At 35.5% G+C, this 25,475-nt stretch overlaps 2 protein-coding genes and 1 pseudogene across 2 annotated transcripts; all 3 read left to right on the top strand.

The window, feature by feature from the left end:
- Window positions 1–4,689: 4,689 nt before the first annotated feature.
- On the top strand, window positions 4,690–5,630 carry LOC114490181 (annotated as a pseudogene).
- Window positions 5,631–8,440: 2,810 nt separating this feature from the next.
- On the top strand, window positions 8,441–13,194 carry LOC114490180 (olfactory receptor 1052-like). The gene is made up of 2 exons (XM_028504107.2): window positions 8,441–8,582; window positions 12,088–13,194. Exon 2 carries the CDS (start codon window positions 12,208–12,210, stop codon window positions 13,192–13,194), a length of 987 nt encoding a protein of 328 aa, XP_028359908.1. The 5' UTR covers window positions 8,441–8,582; window positions 12,088–12,207.
- A 10,488-nt stretch (window positions 13,195–23,682) lies between these two features.
- Window positions 23,683–24,761, top strand: LOC114490179 (olfactory receptor 1052-like). The gene is given in 2 exon segments (XM_028504106.2): window positions 23,683–23,747; window positions 23,749–24,761. Coding segments are annotated over 2 exon segments (1,035 nt in total). The 5' UTR covers window positions 23,683–23,685; the 3' UTR covers window positions 24,722–24,761.
- The last annotated feature ends 714 nt before the right edge of the window (window positions 24,762–25,475 follow it).

The raw sequence follows: 25,475 nt of genomic DNA, 5'->3' as shown, positions 1-25,475 counted from the left end.
TCTCCTAGCTAGTATTCTTTTGTATACATGGACCACAGTTTTTGATCTACTCATTTACTGATGGACCCTTAGTCTGTTTCCAGCACTTGGCTATTGTAAATTGTGCTGCTATGAACATACGGATACTAAGTTCTTTTGAATCAATGTTTCCGGATTCTTAGGATATATTCCCAGCAGCACTATTGCTGGGTCAAAAGGCAGTTCCATTTTTAATTTTTTTGAGGAAACTCCATACTGTTTTCCACAGTGGCTGCACCAGTCTACATTCCTACCAACACTGCACTAGGGTTCCTTTTTCTCCACATCTCACCAATCCTTGTTGTTTGTTGATTTAATGGTGGCTGTTTAGACTGATGTGAGGTGGTATCTCATTGTGGTTTTAATTTGCATCTCCCTGATGACTAGTAATGTTGAGGATCTTTTCTCATGTCTATGGGCCATCTCTATGTCTTTCTTGGAGAAGTTTCTATTCAGACCCTTTGCCCACTTTTCAATTGGGGAGGGGGAGACAGAGGGTGGATGGGAGAGAGAGAGACAGAGAACATAAATGTGAAAGAGAAACTTCCACTGATTGCCTTCTTATACCCACCCCCCTGGTGGATCAAACCCATAACTTGGGTATGTGCCCTGACCAGGAACCAAACCCTTGATGCTTCAACCAGCTGAGCCACACTGGGCACGGGGAAATGCCACTTTTTACTGAAAACTACCTTGATCATAATTTCTGATTGTTTCCTCATGCCCCTATTTCAGAACCCCTATAATAATTTACATTTTATTGATTTTTATATTCCTTTCGCCTTCTTAACATGTTGTATCACTAATTTGTAATTCATTTTGTATTTAGATGCCTCAAACTTACAATCTATAAATATAATAAATGATAAAAGCAAACATTCATATCAACATTTTAATCTTTCTTTCCTAGAATCTATTACTCCTTTATAGCAGTTGATATCAATTAATCTATAGATTTCAATAAATAGAGGAAATTTAGTTTAAAGGAGTTACCATTTCTAATTGTAATGCAATACAATTTGAAATTAACATTTTAAGGAAACCAATGTTTTACTTGAAAATTAAACACATAGAATGAAAAAATAATCTTAAGTAGTTCTAAATTATATACAAACCTGAAAAATTACCTTTCTTATGTATATAATGTATCACAATGTGAATAATATTGTTACATGTGCGTTAAAAATAAAGTGACATGCAGATGAAATTAAATTGTTCTGGGATTTGATTCTGTCACTCAGTAAACCCTCTAAACAGGTTTCAGGCCTCTTGGGGTCTCAAGGAAGGAAAGGCAGACCCTGATGCCAAAACCTGCTTATAGATAAAAGATACTGATTTACATCACTAGTGGATCGACAAGTCATTTGTTGGATGCTCCTGAGGATGTGACTTAGTCACCTAACCTAAAAAATAAGGCGTGGATTAGATTGCTGAGGTTCTTTCTATCATTAACATCCTATTTATAGGTAATATCTGATAACATTCTTACAGCAGTAGAAAATATTTCAAAATCACAATATGGTCATATTTCAATACCATAGTATTTTGGTTATGAAGTGAGACCTGGATTTTTTCTATTTATAGCATGGCAATTTAATTACATCTCTACACTTCAGTTTCATCATCTATGGGGGCAGTAATAATAATATTCATCTCATGGTACACTATAAGGATTAAACAAAATGATGCACTTCAAATGCTTAGAAATTATTGTGACCCACTCACAAAAATGTTACTTCTTATTGATTGCTTTCATCATCATCATCATCAACAACAATGCAGATAGCTGTGTATTAGAGCAGAATATAAAAGGGCTTTAGTTCATAGAAACCTCAAATGAAAATTACTCAATGAATAAAAATTATGGTTTGCCTTTGTTGTGATAGCGCTGATGGTTATAATTTGTTTCTCTTTGGTGAGAATTTGTGTAGGTTTTAATTTTTAGGTCTGTTCATTAGTTTGTTGTTTCCAAGGAGGAATAAAACATGTTATGATGAACTTACCTGATTTTTAAAATTTCTATCAATAAGACCTAAGCAAGTATAAAAGTTTACTAGACAATTATGAAGCTCTAGAATATGCATAGTGTCATTTTGCCACCAAAATGATGATTCCACATGATAAATAGAGTAGGTCTGATTGCAGAAATCAGGATGTGATGACATAAAGGTGACATGACTTTTAGTAGTGGACGTGTTTTCGAGCCCAGGTCTCCAGATGTTTACTTACTTGTTCATAATCTTCCTTGTTATATTCTCTTCTGGACCTATGATACCCGATCCAGCCTCATAGGCAGGCAAACCCAGTGACCTGGCAGTCTCAGTGTAGATGTTGTTACTCTTGTAACAAAAGCCGATGATGATAGCAATACCTTCCTAGGTAAAATTTTTGAAGACCAGTGGCATAGAATCTCCTAAATTTGGGATGCTTTCATTATTTATTGATTCTAGTGGAAATATTTTTAATGATTATTTATGATATATTTAATGATTATTTTTAATGATTATTGAATTCTTAACCATTAAACAAGTGAAAATTCCTTATATAAGTTTAATATGCAATGTATTACAGCAAATTAATTACAGGTTTTTTAACCATTGAATTAATTTTTAAACACTGTTTCAGAATATCAATCTTAAATGACATTAGCATGGGAGAGAAACATGAGCTTATTTTTCTGTTTTATTTTAAGTGTGGATTCCTTACTATAGTTCCAAACATCCCCTTTTGTCTTTTCCCAGTCCAGTTCTTTCTTTTTAAGATCTGGTTTCCAAAGACTGACCTCAGTGCATCTAGAAGGCTGCAGGATATTTGGGGGAGCAGGGGGAAATCTGAGATTTACCAGGCATGGCAGATACAATACAGGTTCATTATTTATTGCCTTATTATTCACTACAGTGTTTCTCACTGAAATCACTTCCAACACTACACATCTTGGAATATTTGCTGAATATTCCCCTATAACTTATTTCTTCTTTGCACCCATTCTGCTTCTTTCTTGATTATTTCCCCTGGCTATATAATATATATTTTCCCACTTTGTCCCAGTTTAAAAGTCTATTAATAACTACAGATACAGTGGTTCTTCAAAATACTTAATATTTCTGGGACCTCACACCAGACATTGTCATACCTTGGAGATAGGAAAGTGTGGCAGACTCCGGACAGCAGAATTCCACCTTGTTGTGGCTTGAAGAGAAAATGAATGCACAGGTGACAGCAATCCTGTGGAGAAAAAGGGAACAGCATGGCTACTCTCTTAATGGGAGAGAGAGCCTATGAGTGCCTTGGCCACTGTCTCCAAAGGAGAACGTCCTGACCCTTGCCTGGACAGGCTTTTATTATTTTTCTTGGGGCTTCCATCAGAGAAAGATTTATTATCTATTGCATAGCACATTGTTGTCTACATTTTAGGTACAATCAAGGAAATGAAAATAACATGCAGAGGGGAATGGCAGTGAGCTGATTAGCTCTGTCCTTGGGTGAATTCACACAGGCTTTGGGAATTACCTTGAAGACAGAGGATACACATTTGCTATTTTAGACCAGGGTGATGGACTTTTACCAAGACCAAGCCATAACAATCTGTATGCATTTTCTAGGCCCGATTCCCGCAGGAAAACTTCTCACTTTGAAGGTCTGGCTCCTGCCTACCACTTTGATTCTGAAGGTTTTCCATACAGAGCTGAGTCACTTTTGCCAGACTGAAACAAACTGGTCCCCTACAGGAAACAGACATAGTACAGAGAGGAAGAAATATAAGCACATTTTAAAATATATTGATGTTAAGCAATGCCTTTGCACACAATGCAGGAACAAAACCTCGAAGGCTGTTTTGATACGGAAGTCAGATTGTGTATCCTCGATGCCAGAGATTAGATAAAGTTTGAGAAAACAGCCTTACTATTTCTAGCTAATGGATAACTAATTAAAAGGAAATTCAAAGGTCAATTTATTTGTTTACATAAGTTCTATTTTACAAATGGTCCCATTGGCATTTATTATGTACCAGTTACATAAATGCTCTATGACTATTTGCTGATTTTTCCTCTAACCATCAAAGAGTTGTTAAATAACTTTATGGTCACATGATCAGTAAGTATCAAAGCTAAGATTTGAATCCAGTGAACTCTTCCATAACAACTGAGCTCTTAACTGGTATGCTAAACTATCTTCCAAGATCACAGATATTCTTCTGTAGAATTATCTAGTTTACAGGTGAGCTCTCTTTTTTTCTAGGGTTTCTCTCAACCCTACATTATTTCACATGGAAGAAAATGACTTTAGCATTGAAAAACTTGAGATTTGCCCCTAAGGATGTTGCCAGTTCTCTTAATTCTAGCAGGTCTTTGCAACTGAGCCACATTCATTCCCTTTCAGGTTGTAAGGAGCAAATTCACCTCTTGATGCACACAGCTTCTGAAGAGTTACATCTCAAAACACCACCTCTGCAAAACATCCTCAGGTATTAACAATTACCTCTGTAAAGGATATGATGAAAATGAAAACAAACCAAATAGGTCATGAAAAATGCCATGACTATGATTTTATTATCCTTCTATTTGTTTCTTTAGAAGGGTCAGTAAAGATATTTTGGGTACATTGGTCACTCAAGTGAAGTCATGTATGTTGACACCATCTATTCTGGATGAGAAAAACAAGAAAAGAAAGATGTCGGAGAGTAATTATAGCATGCCAACTGAGTTCCTACTTGTTAGATTCACAGATTATCTATCTCTCAGAGTCACTTTATTCTTGTTATTTCTCATCATATATACACTAACTGTGGTGGGAAATACAGACTGAATAATCCTAGTTAACATCACTCAAGCCTACATCCCCATGTGTTATTTCCTCAGCAACTTGTCTTTCTTAGACATCAGCTACTCCACAGCAATCACTCCTGAAATGCTGGTGAATTTCTTAACACCCAGGAGAATCATCTCTCCCTATGGTTGTGCACTACAGATGTTTCTCTTTGGTCGTTTTGCTGATGCTGAGTGCCTTATCCTGGCAGCAATGGCATATGACCGCTATGCAGCCATCTGTAAGCCACTGAGCTACCCTACACTTATGTCCAGGAGAGTCTGTGCCTGCTTCATTGTGCTGGCGTACTTCAGTGGAAGTGTGACTTCAGTGGTGCACGTCTGCCTCACATTCACACTGCCATTTTGTGGCTCCAATGTTGTCAACCATTTTTTTTCGGTGATATCCCACCTCTCCTGGCTTCATCAGGTGCAGACGCCCATGTCAGTGAGCTTCTGCTCTTTGTCTTGTGTGGCTTCAACCAGTTTAGCACTTTCATAGTCATATTCATCTCTCATGTGTGTATCCTCATCACTGTTTTGAACATCAAGCCTTCATTCTCCACCTGTGCATCCCATCTCATGGCAGTCACCGTATTCTATAGATCAGTCCTGTTCACCTACTTACGTCCCGCCACCAGCTACTCTCTAAACAGTGATAAGATAGTGGCAGTGTTTTATATGGTCGTTTTCCCCACATTCAACCCAATCATCTACAGTTTCAGAAACAAGGATGTAAACAATGCCCTCAAAAAAGCAATTAGAACGAAACTGGATTTTCAGATGAATGAAACCTTAAGTCACTGAACAAACTGTAAGGCATGGCCTGCTCTTCCAGTTTCATTATCAGGACTGTGCTGATGTGCCAACTATTTTGAATTTATCTCCAACAATAAAGATAACTTTCCAACCTCACTCTTTTAAAATGTTTTTGTCCTCTCTCATGTTCCCTCAGAAATTATACTATTCTGCAACATTCCTGAACTAAAATAAATAATAGTCTTTACTCTCCAGTTATCTTTGAACATTGATTTATTATAATATTATTTATCATGTTGTGTTGAATGTATATGGTGACTTGCCTGTCAGTGTGCTCATACTATAAGTTCCTTGGCACCAAGGGATATATATTGGTTCATTTTTCAATACCTATATAACACCTCATATACAGATTATTTTAAATTATTCTTTTAATTTTAGTGTACTCTACGTTTAAAAAAATTTGAAGAGAATATTGTCAAGTGAGCTGACTTTTAGTCATTCTTCCATTGAGTAGGGAGCATCACTTTTTGTGAGGAAGCACATCTGCTTTTTTAATAGGGACCTATTTATTGTCAGAGTTATTTTTCATTTTCCAAGATAAGTTAGTTTAAAATAAGTAAATCACAATGTATTTGAAATCCATTAGTTGTTATGAGTTTATCTAACTTTGAACCTGTAGAAGCAGCATAATTGACATTTTGGGCCAATACTTCTTTCTTGGGGGTTCAGGTATAGTGAAGAGAAGCCCACCTGTACATTTTAGGGTGCTTAGCACTATCCCTTGATTCTCCTCAGTAGCTACCAGTAGCAATCCATCTACTTATGACAACCAAAATGTGTTAAAATGTTGCCAAAGGTCTCTTCAGAGGCAAAATTTTTCTTGGGATGGAATCACTCATCTTGCTCAGCACTGTTTCTTTGACCATTGGGCAAATACAGCCATTAGAGGGAAGTCACTGACTGAACATAAGTCAGAATCATAATTTGGTAAGAACATCTCACATGTGACTTCATTCATTTTGTTCTGCATTATCACCCCAATTTCTATTTATTTCTAAGACCTACTCTGATAGTATCCATAAACAGAGACAATTAACAGATAATTTTAATAAAATAAATATAAAATTAAAGTTGAAAATATGTTTCAATTATTTTATTTTAAAATAAACCACACTTGAGAAGAAGTTAGAAGAAGGGAAAATATTTATGACAATTACATGTAATTAGATTTATTTTTCTGCTTCTATGAGGAGACAGGTTGCTGAGAAGCTGTATTATGTTTCAGTCATAAAAATAATACAACTGGTGTTTCCTTGCCCTGGCTGGTGTAGCTCAGTGGATGAGCGTGAGCTGTCAACCAAAGGATTGCTGATTCAATGCCCAGTCAGGACACATACCTGGGTTGTGGGCCATGTCCCCAGTGGTGGGCACATGAGAGGAAACCACACATTGATGTTTCTCGCACTCTCTTTCTCCTTCACTTCCCCTCTCTTTGAAAATAAATTTAAAAAATCCTTTTAAAAATAAAATAAAACTGGTGTCTCCTTTAAAAAATTATGTTCATTTAATTGAGGTCATGAATAAAGTCTATGGGATAACTTTGCACGTTTATTTCATTGACATTGAACATTGGGGGTGGGGCAAGTGAGTGAATGGAATGAGTTGAATAACGCCAACTTGTCTAGTGTGATCAGACAAATAATTTGCAGATCATATTTAAAGAATATTTATCTTCAAAGGAATACATTTATAAATTTTTTCACTGTAATAAAAATATATTTTTGACACAGATGAGACCATATTTGCCACATTGATGGCATAAAGAGGAAGATAGGAAGTATTAATTGAGAATACAACTTTTTTGGCTGCAAACACTGTTATGTATGCTGGAGAAGTCTCTCCATAACTTATAACTGATACTTTGCTATTAATTCTAATGAAGTTTTGTCTCTTATGATATGGTAATATCTTTCATTTTGTACCTAAAGACATGTTCATGTTTTATCAGTATCTTCACAACCATATAATAATGTCATAATTCTTTAAATTTTGTACTATATTTGGATTGACCCAAGATTTCACACTTTATTTATCTGCCTATATTAGAATTTATTCTACTATTATGCTAAAATACCCAAGATATGCTATTGAATTAAGAGCAGAACTATACAAAACCATCTACAATACTATCCAAACACACAGATGTTTATATTATTTGTATGATTCAAGAGAGCTAAATATAAAATTATATAAAAAGCTAGTAAACCTATGTGAAATATATGCAAAATTTCCACACTGTCCACAGATCCATGACACTTGTTGAATTATTAGACAGAGGGAGAACAGACATTTTATATAAATTCTCCCAAAGGAGAGCATACAATTCAACTAATTCTATGTGTGTGTATACTCTTAGCACTTTAATATGAATGATTGTTAAAATATTCAGAGCATGATGTCATGCATAATTTATGTGAATTTTACAATGGATCAGTGAGGTAGTCACAGCATGCATGAATGTCCCCACTTTAAAACAAAGAACACAGCTTCACTTATTTCATCCTCAGAACATCCAAACATTTGTCTGAGCAACATGCATGGGATTGGAACACATTTCTGTAATTCTTGCAATGGCATTTAGTCTCTGTATTGTGCATTACCTAAGATGTTTGACTTTTAGGAAGCATGTTCTTGTTTAAAATTGTTTGATTTCAAAAAGGGGTACATTTTATTCAAGTGAAAACAGAGGCAACTACTGAATAACTATTGAGAGAACCTGCTACTCTGATTAGCCCCAGTCCCAAGACACCTGAGAAGGTGCTAATGATCCAGCCTGTGGACATCTGAGATTCCATCTACACCAAGAGACACAGGTTGTGTCACCAAAAGAAAAGAAAGCAGACATAAAAATCTCTACCCTCAGTGATAAGCCCTTTAAAGAATCATGATAATGTGGTCTTCTCTAGATACTCTGCTTACTCTTGCCTTTTCTGAGTTGTGAGTATGTTTAGGAGGTGATGATGTGGGTCTATTTTGGCTTTTGATATTTCCTGTTATCTCCACATTGCAAAAATTTGTTACCAGCTATTATGATTCCCAAAAAGCCAGAAAATTTCCTAGTCCGCGGCTTTTTTTTTCATATGTTCTTATTTTGTGAAAAGGGCAAAATTTTTTCCAAAATATCTCTATTTAATATGTGTGTATGTAAGAATGTCTGCATTTTATGTATTTAATGGTTGGTTTATATAGAGTCCAAAGCTACTTGTATATTTATGGCAAATTTCAGATATTCTGTGAAAAATGGGATATCTGAGAAGTGTAATGCATTTTAGCATATCACAAGGAAAATGATTTCATTCCAATCCTACATGATAATAGTTTTTGGGAACCTTTTACATCTTGTTTTATTTTATGATTCCACTAGTGACATTTTATGAATTGTTTTCAATCCCCCAGACTGTGCCCTATTGGTAACAAACCTGGGTGTGCACACAGACACTTGTTCCTTGAGCACAAGACTGGTTTTGCCACAATCAGCTGTTACTTCTTCCCACTACAACTCGGGTAAAATAGTCTACAAATCAGCATGCTTTGTTTTTAAGTCAGACTGTCTAAGCTATGTAGTTTGGGATTTTTCAGTATGTCAAATTTGTTATTGATAGTGGGTTTTTAAATATTTTATGTGTGATTAGTTTGTTAAATTTTCTGTTTGTCATTTGTTTTTTTCATCTTGTAGACAATAATAATCATAAACCACTCAGTATATATTACTTTGCATTATTATATATTATTTTAAAGTATAAGTTTATGTACTTATAAGTTTACATACACATAACATACTTCATATAACAATCAGTTATATATTTATTCATATACAATACTTCAAAATTACATGAGCAATACTATGAACAGTAAAGGATATATAATATATGTTAAAATAAATTTATTTATAAATATTATGTTAACATAACAATATTTTGTGGACAAAGCTGCATGAGACCATATAGCATATTCAAGTTGGGTTAATGACTATGTGCCTGCACTATAGTAAAATCATTATACTGACAACCATTAGCTCTCTTGATAGGCATTTGCTTGGGTTCACTTTTCACTACAATGATAAATGCTGTATGCTTTATGGTTTCTCTCACCAACATCTTTATCAGCAACTGTGTCCTTGATCACTCATTATTCTGTGTTTTCAAATGTCTTTTTGGAGTTGTAAATCAAAAATGAATGACAATAAATGAATTTCACATGTTTTAAATAAATACATTTTTCATTCTGGCATTTCAAGATACTAATCTGAAAGTTGGAAAAACTGCATTTGAGCATACTCTCACACCCTTAAAATGTGATTTGGGTATTTGTTTCCCTAAGAGAATTCTCATGCTTACCAGTATTCTAAAGCAGCCTCTTATTTTATCAGGAAGATTACATGGAGGAGTATCAAAGCCCAGCATTTAGTGACAGAATGAATCTGAGTTCTAGCTGTCATTCCAACAGCATAAGAGAAATTATACCTTGATCCTTGGTAATGCTTTCTCTATTTATAGTCTCTATATGAGCTTGATAGATAAAGCTGTTACTAGACATCGTACTACCAACTTTTTGAAGTCCTGTCTGTTTCTCATGTGTCCTGGTGTTGTGGAGTCTTGTCCATCAATATTATGTCAGTTCACATATATTATGTGAAATCTATGGTAGTTCAATTGACAAGAACCCCAATTTTTCCCTTTTTTCTCTAAACAATCAATGAGAAAATTATATGAACTCTCTTGTGTTACGTTTTAAATGACTTGTTGTAGAGAGGCAAAATATATAGCAGATGAAGGGCAGAATTATATTGGAACTCAATCTTGCCTAGTTCTAATATCCTCCCATGATGTGGTGTTCCCACTACATTAGGGAGCCTGGGAGAAGAAAAATTCTGTCATTAAGAATCACACAAATTTCCCTTCAGGTTCATTTTTTAAAATTGAGCTTATTTCTGGGCTCTGTATTTTTACATTCCGGTTTTATTACACAGGATTCTTCAAAGAATTAAAAATGTTTCAAAAAAACCAGAAAAAAATTCTTGCCACTTTCAATAAGTTATTCCCTCTTTTCCTAGGATACAGTTAAATTTGGATTTGTTGTGCTTCCCAAATCCACCCATCTAAAATAGAAACAGGATTTTATATAAACAATACATATATATTAATATCCCAGCTTGTGAGGGGTGAGCTTATATACTTACAGAATAAATATTTTGGTTTTGATTTAAAAGTACCCTGAAGATAACATCCCAAACTCACCCAAATCCTGACCTCAGTGGACTTCCATTTCCATGAGAGCACAACTCATACATCCTTCCTGAGGTGTCTGATGCCTAACACAGTTCCTTGCATAAAAAGCATGGTTGTTATTCTAAGCCACTAATTTTTGATGACTTGTTATAGTAGCAATAGGAAAGTTATACACTATATGGTAGAGTATCTACCATTTCTAATATTTACCATCCCATTCTTGACTCTTCTTCACAGTACTTATCATCATTGTGGGCAGTATATCAAAAAGCTTCTGTTTTCTTAATAAAATATAAGCTCTTTGAATGCATGACATTCTTTTTATTCATGGATTCATCTCTAGCAAACATATTATTTTTTGGCACAGATTACTAATTAATATACTTGACAGGAAGTATGAAGGTATGCGTTAATAAATTTATTGCTATTTAACCATAAATATTGTTGCATTAGTATTCTGTCATATCAAAAACGAAGTGAAACTAAGTTGAAGCCTACCTTTTTGAAAGCAGAACATATCTGATGTAGTTATGTCATGATCGAGATAATTTTGTTACGTCATGGTAACAGTTTGCTTCTCTTCCTTTTGGTTTCTGGCTTTATTGTTTTAATACTGAAGAAAACCAAAGATGTGAGAGTGAAGTGATGCAAATAGCAAAAGGAATAATTTTTGAGTTAAAATACACTGCTATGTTTTGATTGGCCTTAACAGTAAATAGCAAATAAAAAGGTTGCTCTAGCCCTTTTCCTGTCTCAACTGTTTAGAGAGCACAGTCATTGATCTTCCAAGCAGAAGGTGATGCAAAAAAAGTTTTGATGCTTGAGATTTGTAAAGGAAGGGGTTGAATACTGTGAAAGTTGGTTTCATAAGTAAACTGGGTGTGAAAAACAGGAAGAGTTCAGGCACAGGAAAACAAAAATATTGCTGTCACAGAATGTCATTCAGTTTGTAGTTCATTTCATCAGAGGACTTGTAAACACCGTAGAATGAGCCAGAGGTCTGGCACAAGGCATATCAGAATGTGAATATCGGTTTCAAATATTAATACTTTCATGATCTAAGAATTTCTTCATCCCAATTTCATGTTGTGCAAACTGAGAAACGAGGAATAAAATAACTCTATTTGCAGTGGGGTTAATCATTATAGATGGGTTATCCAGTACACAGAAAGTCCACTGCTTAAAGTTAATTTCTGCTCTTCCTCTAACTACAGGCTAAACCCAAATGTTCCTTGCTATTATGGATACTGGATCATGGAGGAAATCATCATTTCTTTTTCATCTTAGTGATACTATTTTGTTCTGCAACTAAACAGCTGACTAAACCTGCAAGCATGGCAGGTTGGAATCACACAGGTGTGAAGGAATTCCTTCTGGTGGGTTTGACTGAAGATCCTAATTTGCAGATTCCTCTCTTTTTGCTTTTCACCCTTATTTATTTCATGACCCTGGTGGGTAATTGGGGGATGATTGCCTTGATCAGGGTGAATGCCCAGCTTCATACTCCAATGTACTTCTTTCTCAGCAACCTCTCTTTTTGTGATATCTGCTATTCTACTGTCTTTGCCCCTAAGATGCTGGTCAATTTCTTATCAAAACACAAGTCCAGCACATTTTCTGGCTGTGTTCTACAGAGTTTCTTTTTTGCGGTGTATGTAACCACAGAAGCCATCCTCCTGTCCATGATGGCTTATGACCGTTATGTAGCAATAGCTAATCCCTTGCTGTATACAGTCATCATGACCCAAAGAGTTTGTATTCAAATGGTCTTGGCATCTTACTTAGGAGGGCTCATTAACGCACTGACACACACAATAGGGCTGCTCCAACTGGACTTCTGTGGTCCAAACATTGTGAATCATTACTTCTGTGACATCCCCCCTCTTCTCAAGCTCTCTTGCTCTGATGCACGTAACAATGAGATGCTGCTTTTGATCTTTTCTGGGATTATTGCAGTGTTCACTTTCATCATCATCATGGTCTCTTATTCCCGCATCATCATTGCCATCCAGAGAATTCACTCAGCTGAGGGGAGGTGCAAAGCCTTCTCCACTTGTGCCTCCCACCTGACTGCTGTGACCTTATTCTACGGGTCTGTAACATTTAGTTACATCCAGCCAAGTTCTCAGTATTCCCTGGAACAGGAGAAGGTCTCTGCTGTGTTTTATACTTTGGTGATCCCCTTGCTAAACCCACTGATTTATAGCCTAAGGAATAAGGATGTGAAAGATGCAGCAAAAAGGTCAATATGTGGAAAAGAGCTCCAACTTCCCTTCATTTTGTCAAATGCCTTTTCAAACATAATATTAACCTGCAAATAGATACTTTCTTCAAATTTAAAGGGGATCAAAGATGAACTACAACCAAGCTATCTTCCTACATGAAATGTGAGACATGTATGTTAGTTACGTATTTTGAAATTTGTATTGTTCTCAAATCTCTTCTGTTAAGTTTAAAACATTTTACAAAAGCATACATGGGACTAGAAACTATTATGCTAAGTGGAATATGCTAGTCAGTGAAAGAGAAATACCATATGATCTCGTTTATAACTGGAGTCCAGTGAACAAAATAAACTTATGAGCAAAACAGAACCAGAGACAAGGAGACAGGGTACAGACTGACTGCTGTAAGAGGAGAAAAGGGCGATGGCAGAATAAAGGGGAAAGGATTAGTCAAAGAACATGTATGAGTGATCCACGGGCATGGACAACAGAGTGGAGACTGACTGAGGGAGTAAGTTGTAAGCTGAGAGGAGTGGAGCAAAGAGAGAAAATTAAGGCAACTGTAATAGGATAAGCAATAAAAATGTTTCAGATCAGAAGTTAGGAAAACATATCAGAAAGGGCTTACAAAATGGTAAAATATTTTTATTTTTGGATGGATGGAGTAGCTTGTGATTAAAATCACATTTGTGCAAAAATAACAAGAAAGACAACATATGATACAGATTTTTTCTGTTGATAAAATGAAGTAGCTATTACAGAAATTGGGTGGTTTGGAACTCAGGGAGGTCTAACATGGAGAGGGGAGCTGACTTTCATCTCACTGAGTCAGGGCACTCTCAAAAAGGCAGGCCTGTGGTGCATGGAGATTTCTGCAAACTCTCAGAAACCAGTAAAGCTTTTGGCAGGTACTTTGTAGGTTTCTTCATATGTGATGATATTTCCTTTTAGGGCATTAGCCATATTCTGAGCCAGAGAAGACCTGGATCAAACACATAAAGTGAGACAGACAGACGGTGGATGACAGACAGGTGATAGATGGATGGATAGCTCATTGATAGATAGGTAATAGGTAGATAGATAAAGAGATAGATGATAGATATATAGATAAATAGATGGTAGATAGATAGATAGATAATAGATAGATAGATAGATAGATAGATAAATGATAGATAGATAGATAGATAGATAGATAATAGATAGATAGTAGTGATAGCCAGAGAGACAATAGGTAATAGATGGACAGACTTAAAAGGACAACTTCTGAAATCAGGAAGGGGCTTTTGGTGGTGTGACAAACAATACAAATATTAAATAGTTCGATGGAGGACCTTCTGAATCTGAACTTGTGCCCTGTGACTGCTCTTGGGAAAAGAAAAACACTGGAGCTGTATGGAAGCAGTTACGTAGGTTCACAGATGGATTGCATTATGTAGAATCTTAAACACACAGTTATTTTGTCCCACAAGAAGTTGGAGGGAAGAGGGTGAGTGGAGAGTGAACAAAACTGGTTTGGGCCACAGAAGCAGGCTGAAATCTCCTTGTATTCTTGCTGTGCTTCGAAGACACACAGTCCTGCTAGCAGAGACTCAGCAACAAACTTAATGTAGGTGTCCTGAAAACACCTGCCAGGCTTTGATGCTGTTCTAAGTCGGACACAGAAGTGCTAGAATTTTCTTTAGGAAGCACAAGAAGATTCAGACTCCAGATATTCAGACTGAGCCAGAAAGACAGAGTAAAGTCGTCCAGGCTGTATGGGCTTGGTTGGTGATGTCCCACCACAGCTAAAGGCCTGGGTGATGCAGGAGGCCAGCCCCTTCAAGGCATTTGCTGTGGTTTGAAGATCTACAAAGCAAGAGGCTAAGTTCAACCTCCAAAGAGTTAAAACTGAACTTTCTACAGTGTTTAAGGGCAGGTGAGAAAGAAGGAGGCAGAGAGAGAGAGAAAGAGAAAGGCCCACATCTTAACACCTTGGGAAATCTGCACACCTGAAACAAGTCAAAGGAAAAAGGAACTCTGACACCAAAGTTGTCTCAGATCAATTGATAATTGAGCTAACACACAGCCTCTCTTCCTTGATGCCTTTTTAAAGAGAAAATGAAAGCTTCCTCTTTGGAAAGTAATATTATCTCCAATTTCTATGAAATTTATATAGATATGCAAGAATAAGAAAATATAAAAAAACCTGCAAAAAGAACCACAAAGCACAGAAGAGCTATATGGAGAGCTACAAAAAGACTTCAAAAATACTATGATTGACATGTTAAAGAAAATAAAGAAAAAAGAGAAGACATTCTAAGATGAAGTATTTCAAGAGAGAATTAAGTAAATTTAAACAGAAGCACTCTATAACCTGCTTCTATGAATTTGCTGTTTTAGAAACCTCTGCTAAGTGGAATCATGCTGTGACTGGCTTCTTTCACTTAGTGTGATGTCCTTCAGGTTAACCCATGTTATCACAAATAGGAGGATTTCCTTCCTTTTTAAGGTTGACTAATACCTTACTGTATGAATATACCACCTTTTCTTTAACCATTCACCTGATGATGGGCATTTGGGCTGTTTCCCTATCTTGGTTATTGTTAAGAGTGCTGCAGAAGACATTGAGTGTAAGTAACTCTGGGTGGTTGGGTAGGGATAGGGAGCTCTTGTTCCATGAGTATAAAGTTTCAGTTGTGCAAGATGAGCAATTCCAGAGATCTGCAGTATAATGCACTGTTTATTGTTAAATAACTGTAATATGTCCTCAAAATGTGTGAACAGGTTCGACCTCCAAGGAAGTGTTCCTACTCCAGGAAAACAAAACAAAGAGACGTGAGGAAACCTTTAGAGGTGATGACTGTTTATCACCTTGACTTTGGTGATGGTTTCCCAGGTGTGTGTGCATATGTCCAAATGCACCAAATTCTATATATTAAATATGTGTAGTGTTTTGGACATCCATTACATCCATTAAAGCTGTATAAAAAAAAAAAACAGAAAAAATGGTATTATGAAAAAAAATCCCACAAAAGCTGAAAATAAGAACTCAAAAGAAGAATTTAGAGGGTATCATACAAACTCTAAGATAGGATTAAGAATTTGAAACACAAACCAATATAAATTAATCTAAACTAAAGCACAGAGAAGAAAAACATTAGAAGATAAAGCAGAGTATGAGAGATACATGTGTGGTATAGTCAAATGGTGTGAAATACATGTAGTTTAAGTCCCAGAATAAGAAGAGAGAATAGATACAATGAATATTTTAAGACAAAAAGACTATTGTTTTCAAAACTGATAAATATTCAACAGTTATATTCAAGAAGGGCAGAATATCCAAAGTGAACAAATGCAGAAAAACCCACATACAGATGCTTCCTTGCCAAAAAAACAACAGTAAGATATAGGGTCAGTTTTTCAAAGAAATGATAAAATGTGAGGCAAATGAATTGACATTTTTAAAGTATGAAAGGAAAAGAAAGTAAATTTTGAAAATTCTATATCCAGGGGGAAAATCTTTTAAAATGGTCAGGAAAAATAAAGATATTATCAACAAGCAAAACCTGAGAGAATCTTTCTGACTCTATAATAAGAAATAGCAAAAAAAGTTTTAAGCATAAATAAACTATTCCGATATAAATACAGAATATAATACAGAAAAGCATCCACAAAGGTAAATATGCAAAAATATTAAAAATATTGACTGAACAAGAAGTACAAACTTCAAGTTATAAAGTAAGGCATGGGGTATGAAGCACAGCATAAGGAGTAGAGTCAGTAATATAATAACTACGCATGTTGATAGATGGGTACTAGACTTACTGTAGTATCTAAATATCTAATCAGTATGTTATAAATGTAACACTAATATAACACTGTATGTCAAATATAATAAAAAATAAACTGATAAATATTCACTGATTAACCCACACCAAAATTGATTTTCTAAGGGAATTTTAACTAAGTGATGCAAAATATAGGATGAAAATGCAAAAATGATAGAAAAGAATAAATAAACTGTTGAAAGTTTTTTTCCCAGCATTAGGTGTGGTAAATTACTATTTTTAGAAAGATACCATTCAGCCAGCCAGTCTTCAGTTGGTTTTCAGGTTGACTTTTCTATATTTTAGTTTTAATTCCAGTTTAGTTCTGGGAAGAGGTGAGTGTAACTTCCACCTACTCTGCTGCTGTCTTGGATCCTCTTTAAAAAATTTGAATAAGAAAAAGACATATTAAAATTTATCTTGCAAGCAATACAAGCTTTAATCAAAATACCTAGATAAAAGATTAAGAAGGTCAAATTTAACCATGACATCTTGATTAATTTAATAGCATACTACAAGGAAGGAATAAAGATCAGAAAGAAAAACATAAATCAAACAGAGAGATGCTCCATGAAAAATCAGCTCTGCCAATTATTAAATACAAAAACAAAGATTAGCAAACTCAATCAAGGTTTATTAACCTTGACGTTATTGCCATTTTAGACTCAGAGCATTTTTGTTGTATGGGCATCCTGTTCCTTGTAGGTTAACACAACATGTCAGCAACATCCCTCATCCCCATTGAGAACAATCCAAAATGTCCCTAGACTTTGTCAAGGATGCCCTGCAGCAGGGTAGGAGCAAAATGGCCTAATCTGAGAGCGAATGTGTACTGTTTATAGGAGATAGAAGGACACAGACACATTGAAAGGGAGAAGAAAGAAAAGGTTACTTAGGGAAAGCTGGTGTCCCTGGGTTCACATTTGAAAAATCAAACATGAAAGGGACTATATTCTGCTTGCTTGTTTGTTTTGTTGATTAGTATTAAAATAGAGACCAAACTGACAGTAACCAAAGGGAAGGGGGAGGGGGCTAATGGGGGAACAAAAAAAAGGGTCATCATGGAACATGTACAAAGGACCCATGGACAAAACCAAAGGGGATAGGACTGAGGGTGGGGGAAAATGGAAACAAATGTGCATGTACAACAATAAAACAATAAGAGATACACTATGTGCAAATTAAAAAATAAAAAACCTCTAGGCAGTATTTGAAAAAAAAAGAAAAAAACATGAAGTGAAAATTATTATTATTTTTAAAAAAGGATAATTCTTAGTGTTAAAAATAATTCTAAATTTATATTTACCTATTAATTTGCTTTAAAATACTTTTAGAAAGTGATGAAACTGAGATAATAAATTTGAAAGATCTAGCTGGAGGTTTTAAAACAGCTCTCCGAGTAATTGAAATATCAAGCCAATAAAAATAAAATCACAGCATAAACAATTTAGTTGACCTGGTTGAAATACATGGACCACCATGACACACTACAGAATACTCATTCTCTAAATGCATATGAAACACTAAAACTTGACCACTGTAGTGTTGTAATTTTTTTTCTGATCACAGTATATTTATTTATTTATTTATTTATTTTGATCACAGTAAATTTAAATAAAAAAAGCCAAGTAATCAATCTTTGTAAGTTTGCAGATAAATATACATATTCACAAATAAACTATGTTTCAAAAAATCAATATGGACAGTTTTTGAAATAAATCAAATTGAATTAAGTAAGAAGAAAAATAAAAATAGAACATATAAATTAGAAACTACACAACAGAAAATCAATGAAGTCATTCTTTTAAAAGAATAATAAGTGATGAAACTGTAGCAAAACTTATCAGAAAAAAATGAGTAAAAAACAAATTACTAATACCGTAAATGAAAATACCATGAGAGTTTCTATCACTATTAAAAAGTTTATAGGATGAGAACTTAGCTGACATAAAAAGTTCCTTTATATGGAAATTGGACAGAGCAACAAGACTTACCAAAACAAATACACACAAGAATATCCAAATATTTCTAAACATGCAGAGAGGCTGAATGTTTTAGGATATGCTTTATAATGATAAAACATACCCTAAAAGAAAACACTAGGTTTCTATGTTTCTCTGGTGATGTCTTCCTGCTATATAGGCAATAAGAAATATCATTTGAAGATTCTTTCAGAGAGGAAGAAAAGGAAAAGAAAAACTGATTTTATGGAACTGCTGAAACACTGATCTCAAAACCTGAAAAGGACATTGCAAAGAGAGATAACTACAGATTGGTGTATCTTATGCCAGAAAAGCCAAAATTCTAAGGAAAATATTTGTAAGCATAAAGAAGGGCTCATTCTAGGAATAGATGGTAGTTTTAACTGACCTAACAAGGAAAAAAGAATATAATTATCATAAGAGATGCAGAAAATATCTACACATTTTAATATCTAATAGTGATAAAAACTCAGCAAAGTACTTATAGAATATAAATACAATATAGCTAATGTTATAATGTTAAGAAGATATCCAGCATTACCACGCCCATGCTTGATTTGGGAGCAGATGGGGAATATTCACAGGAACCACCTCTATTTGAAATTACACAGCAGATCCTAGGCAGCACATACAGTCTAGAAAACAGTATTGGCCTCAATAGTGAGCATTTTTGTTTCTGTACATCTGTCAACAGCCACATTCATCTCTAAGCAGAAGTCCTGGGACATGAGCCAGGCACATATTCAGCTTAATGCGAGACAGTTCTCCAATGTGTCTGCACCATTTATATCCACTTCTAGAAATCTATCAGTAAATTATTTTGTTCATTTGGTTCCACATATAAGTGAGATCATGACAGGAGACTCAAGAGTTGGAAGATTTTAGTTTAAGTAAATAGTTAATAAGTCTAGTAGGTAATGCCTGTGTTAAAGCTTTTGTTTCAGAAACTACAGATAAGGCCCATCCTGGTTCCTGGGAGGGACAGCCAACCTCCTGGGGCACTGCTAAAGACCATTGCCTGGGGACAAGTGCAGGCATCCAGGCCATTGTGTTCCAGGGAGGGACACAGGAACACCTGCCCCTGGGAACAGCTAACTGCCCAGAAGAGAATGCTGCAGTTTCTTTCACCTAATTCTTCCTGAATTTCAAAACCCCTCACCACACTTTGTTTATTCTCTGTTATAAAATATGTTGGCCTGGAAAGAAATTGTAAGACAATTTGTTTTAGGGTGCGAACCTGCTGTCTTCTCAGAATTCCTGCCATCTGAATAAAGTGCCCATAAAGATTCAATTCCTGTCTCTGCTTATTGGGTTTAAGAGGCAGAAAGAATGCAGGTGTCTTTTCCATTTTCAATCAGATGGTATTTGTCTTTCTCAAACTGACTTATTTTGCTTAGCATAATGCTCTCTAGGTCCATCCAGACTGTGGAAAAAAGCAAGATCTCCTTTCTTTTTGGTAGCTGAGTAGCAGTATTTCATTGTGTAAAGGTACCATGGCTTTTCCCCCCCACTCATCTACTGATGGGCACTCGGGCTGTTTCTGGACCTTGGCCATTGTAAATGACCCTGCAATGTGAGGGATGCATATTAATAAATATATGCCAATTCTTTTTAAATAATACTAATAAAAATTTTTATGTGTAAAATTCAATTACAGAACTATATTCTAAACATAATACTTTTATTCAATATCAGTTTTAACATCACTTTTGTTAGTAATAAAGCCATTAGGTCTTGATTTTGGGACACATTTTGGTATCTAATGATTGCTATGAAAACTTCTTTAAAAACATGCCTTTAAACATGATATTGCATGTGCTTCAAAGAAATGATAGACCTATTGAAGATAAAGGACCTAAAATGTACTTTTTGAATACAATTCTTTGCTGTTTTCAACTGAGTTTCTACATGCATTGCTTTTATGTAATTTTTGTACTTAATTTATAATTTTCTGGGAGAAAAAATATGGGTCTGAGTTTTTAAACTCTTTATATTACTTATGTATATTTCTTATATAATTGTTTATATAGAGAGTGGGAAAAATTATGTTTTAAAAGAAACATAATGTACCAGATACTTGAAATGCTGTAGGCCTTTTGCAATAATATCACAATTTGGCCTAAGATATGCTTAGAATATAAACTAGTTCTTACTTCTATCACCTGCCCCAGTAGCTTATAATTTAGGGTTTTAGGAAATTTGTATTTAAGGGAAAATTATTTCATTTTTTAGAACAAAAAATAAAGAATGTAAGAGAACAGTATGAAATATTGGTACCCGAATCCCTCATCATTAATTTTAGGGTAAAGGCAAAAATCCCCAAATGTTCTGTCAGCAAACGCAGTCTAGAATGAAGAAGTAAACATTCAAGAGATAGACATCCAGGTTCAGTCAAGTCAGTCTTGTGGAAGCAATAGATTTAATGTTCTTTTCTGCCATTCTCAAAACCCAAGGAAATAAAGGGATAGCATTGCTTTCATCAGGTCTCACTGTACTACCTGAAATGCTATGTATGTTTGGGTTTTGATTTTCCTTGTGTGTGTGTGTGTGTGTGTGTGTGTGTGTGTTTCTATGTGGCCCACATCATGTGTTCTGAAAAGCACAAAGCAGACATCATTAGTAATTCTCATTGCATTTTTTCAGAGAACTTATAGTCTGTTTTTTACTTATCCTTGCCCCATATTTTCTTCCACGTATCAGGACATTCAAGAAATTAAATTTCTTAAGGGAACCATTAAATTCTTGAGATTTTCTTAAATCCCTCAAGAAGCACACAGGAACTACACACACTCAAAATACCCTTTTAATTAGAAGATGAACTCCAGAGACCCTACTCCCCTTAGACTAAGGTAAACATAGAATTGAATGTGTTATCCGAATCTATCTTCTGAGATGATTGTGTTTGGATCATCTCGTGCTTGCTTTCTCACCCTGGAGGTTACTCATTTGGTTCTTATATATTAAAGATGAAGCTGGAATTTCAATTCTGTTACCTAGAACGTCTATCATTCACTTAATGTTTGAATGACTATAAACATCAGATACACTGCACTGTTGTTTTATGTTTTGTTTTTGTCTTTGTTTGGGAGGTAACACCTAGAAATAAACCATGGGAATGAGAGATTATGAGGTTCTTACATGAGCTAAGGTGTTGGATACCTTTTCTTCCTTTGGTAAGTTCTATTCCCTTACTGGAATATCCCATGCACATACATCTTGCATATCAGCTAAAAATATTAAAAAAAAATAGCCATAAAGATGGGAAAGAAAGATAAAGCCCAGATTTTAATCTGATAAACACTTCAAATGATGAGGAGTGGGAGGAATTTGTAATTTGGCCACTTATTCCTACTCCTCATCCTAAGTTATCTCATTTTCTACATGAACATCAAAACTGGCATGCAACTTCTAATGGGACAATGGAAAAGCAATGTTTTCATTCAGTTTTAAATATCCTTTCCTAAAGGATTCATTGCAATCCATCATAACTACATATTTGCTTGGGAATTACTCAGCTGTCAGCAACTAAGTCTAACATAGGCGTCTGCTCATTGATTATTCTTGTGGTAATCTGGCACTGGTTTCTTTTATGAGTTCTACTTACTCTCCTCAAAAGTAGTGTCTATGTCTCATAGGTGAAAGAATGAAGCCACCAAAATCATTATCCTTTATTTCATGAAGGTAAATCTACCCTACTGTAAACTATTTAAAGTATTTGTTTTTATTTTTATATAAATGAGAAAATATACTTAAGTTATTCAGATAAAATGAAATAAAAACCAAATTTGCATTGACTTAGTAGGAAAGACATTGCATATTCTAAGAAATGGATTTCAACATAAAAATACTATGAGGAAGTACCTATACATTTTAAAGGTTTGTTTTATTTTATGGGTTTGCTCTGCTTTTTCTCAGAAAAAGTTTAGACTCTGTTCCCTGAGTTTCCAGTGTGATAATTTCTGTTGGACATGAAAGACCAATTGTAAGCTCTTGTTATTCTCTCTGCTTCATATCCCAGCTCAGAGTGCCCTCTCCCCTTTCCCAGTGGGCAGGCTCCTCCAAAGCCATTGCCCCTGGCTGTTTCCTAAGGATGGCTCAGAGATGGTGGAAGTCAGGACCCTGCCTTTCATTATATCAAGTTTTAAAAATGTGGAGCATTGCCCTGGCTGGCGTAGCTCAGTGGATTGAGCTCGGGCTGTGAACCAAAGTGTCACAGGTTCGATTCCCAGCCAGGGTACATGCTTGGATTGGCCATAACCCCCAGCAACCACACATGGATGTTTCTCTGTTTCTCTCTCTCTCTCTCTCTCTCTCTAAAGTGAATAAATAAAAAAAAATCTTAAAAAATGTGGAGTATCAACAAAACAGAAAGGTATATGCCAAATATCTTGCTTTAAATGCCACAGTACAGTTTATTCTTCCATCTTGGTATATTTGACATCAAGTACTTTTAAATCCAAAATGGGGAGTTCAAAAGAGTTTCATGGTAACAGATTAAAATTTCAATTTTGAATAGTGTGCTTTCTAAACTGGATTTCTTTACATAGTTTAGAATAAAATGTATTCATTTCCTGCCCCCTTCTCATTAAAACTAGCATTTTAAATGCACCCTGAAGTTAGAATGTTAATGTTTGCCTTTTTCTTCATGGAATTTCCTTATAGAACAGGCAAATCAGCACTGCCTGAAAAGACTAGGGACTTTCCAGTTAAAATTTTCCAACTTTATAGATGAAACAAGCAGAGCAGAGAAGTCAAGAACTCAAGCCACACAAGCTAGTTAGGGACTATAAGTAGTCTCGATGGCACAGAATGATTATTCTCCATTTATTCCCGTCTTCTTGTCATTAACAGGTTCTAAGAAAAAACCACATGGCTGATGTTAATTTGACAATGGTTACTGAATTTATCCTTTTGGGGCTGACAGATCGTGCTGAACTGAAAGTGTTCCTCTTTGTGTTGTTTCTGCTCATCTATACGGTTTCTTTGGTGGGGAATCTAGGAATGCTCGTTCTAATCCACATAACTCCCAAACTTCAAACACCTATGTACCATTTCCTAAGCTGCCTGTCATTTGTTGATGCCTGCTGTTCCTCAGTCTTTGCACCCAAATTGCTGCTGAACTTCTTTGTTGAATGGGATACAATTTCTTTTTCTGAATGCATTGTGCAGTATTTTTTAGGGGGGTCACTCGTTCCCACTGAGGGTTTCTTGCTGGCAGCAATGGCATATGACCGCTACATGGCCATTGTGAACCCTTTGCTTTATACAGTGGCGATGACAAAAAGAGTTTGTGTTGGCCTGGTCATTGGATCATGTGTAGGAGGTTTAATCAACTCACTGACACACACAATCGGCTTGGTGAAATTGTGTTTCTGTGGGCCCAATGTCATCCATCACTTCTTCTGTGACCTTCCTCCACTCTTCAAGCTCTCATGTTCTGATACATCCATGAATGAATTGTTGGCATTTATCTTCGCTGGCATTATTGCCATGGTCACTTTCTTGACTGTGATGATCTCCTACATCTTCATCGTCGCTGCTATCCTGAGGATTCGCTCGGCAGCAGGGAGACACAGAACCTTCTCTACGTGTGCGTCACACCTCACAGCTGTGACTTTGTTCTACGGCTCTATAAGTTTCAGTTACATTCAGCCAAGCTCCCAATATTCCTTAGAACAAGAAAAGGTGGTATCTGTTTTATATACCCTTGTCATTCCTATGTTAAACCCTTTGATTTATAGCCTGAGAAACAAGCAGGTGAAGGATGCAGTGAAAAGGGCTATAGGGATGAAATGTTTTCCTTGTGAACTTTATACTATATGTGCCCTAAAGTAATACACAAACAAGTGCTTTTGATAATGATATCTCTATGAATTTATTAAAACTTGGATCCCCAAAGGCATCTTAGAGTTTATTTAATTGGAACCCTCTGTTTTACATAGAAGAAAAAGACTGCAAAGAATTACATTTTATAGTACATATACCTGGTCATTGTGTAAACTAAACTAAAAACTATATGAAGATCTCAGTTAGTTATGTCTGGACAATTGTTGACATTTTAATTCCTGCATATGGGTAGAAATGACCATATATATAAAAATATCTAGACAGAAAACACAAAAATAGAGAGATACAAACAAAATGTATAAATAATAAAATATATTTTAGCTTGGTCTCTTTGTTGCACAGAAAACAAATAGAATACTTTTCAAGCAAAAAATACCACATTGAGTTGTTCACCAAAACTGACAGATGCATGATCTTCAAATTAGCCCATACTCTTTCAGTCAGATATTGTTCAAAAGAAATCTAAACACTGATGACACTCCAGAAAAAGAACTTGGTACTAGATTACCTCCACACTCACAGTAGTTAGTCTAAATCAGCTGTCCCCAATACTCCCGTCCCTGTTCCTGGATTCTGCTGGCATTACTGCCTGAATTTTGCCTCCTGTCTCTCTCCCACTCCAACATCAGTCTGTGGAAAAATTGTGTTCAATGAAACTTGTCTCTGGTGCCAAAAAAGTTGAAGATTGTAGGTCTAAACCATTTCCCTATTCCTGGACCCAGTTTACATTCCCACACATGCA

The sequence above is a fragment of the Phyllostomus discolor genome, chromosome 6, assembly GCF_004126475.2.
Source record: "Phyllostomus discolor isolate MPI-MPIP mPhyDis1 chromosome 6, mPhyDis1.pri.v3, whole genome shotgun sequence".
Classification (NCBI taxonomy): Eukaryota; Metazoa; Chordata; class Mammalia; order Chiroptera; family Phyllostomidae; genus Phyllostomus; species Phyllostomus discolor.
Note: the sequence above shows the minus strand (reverse complement) of the source record. Positions and strands in the feature narration are given on the sequence as shown.

What these genes read in the sequence shown, in the direction of transcription:
- LOC114490180 (XM_028504107.2), top strand. Translation starts at nt 12,208, where the DNA reads ATGGCAGGTTGGAATCACACAGGTGTGAAGGAATTCCTTCTGGTGGGT.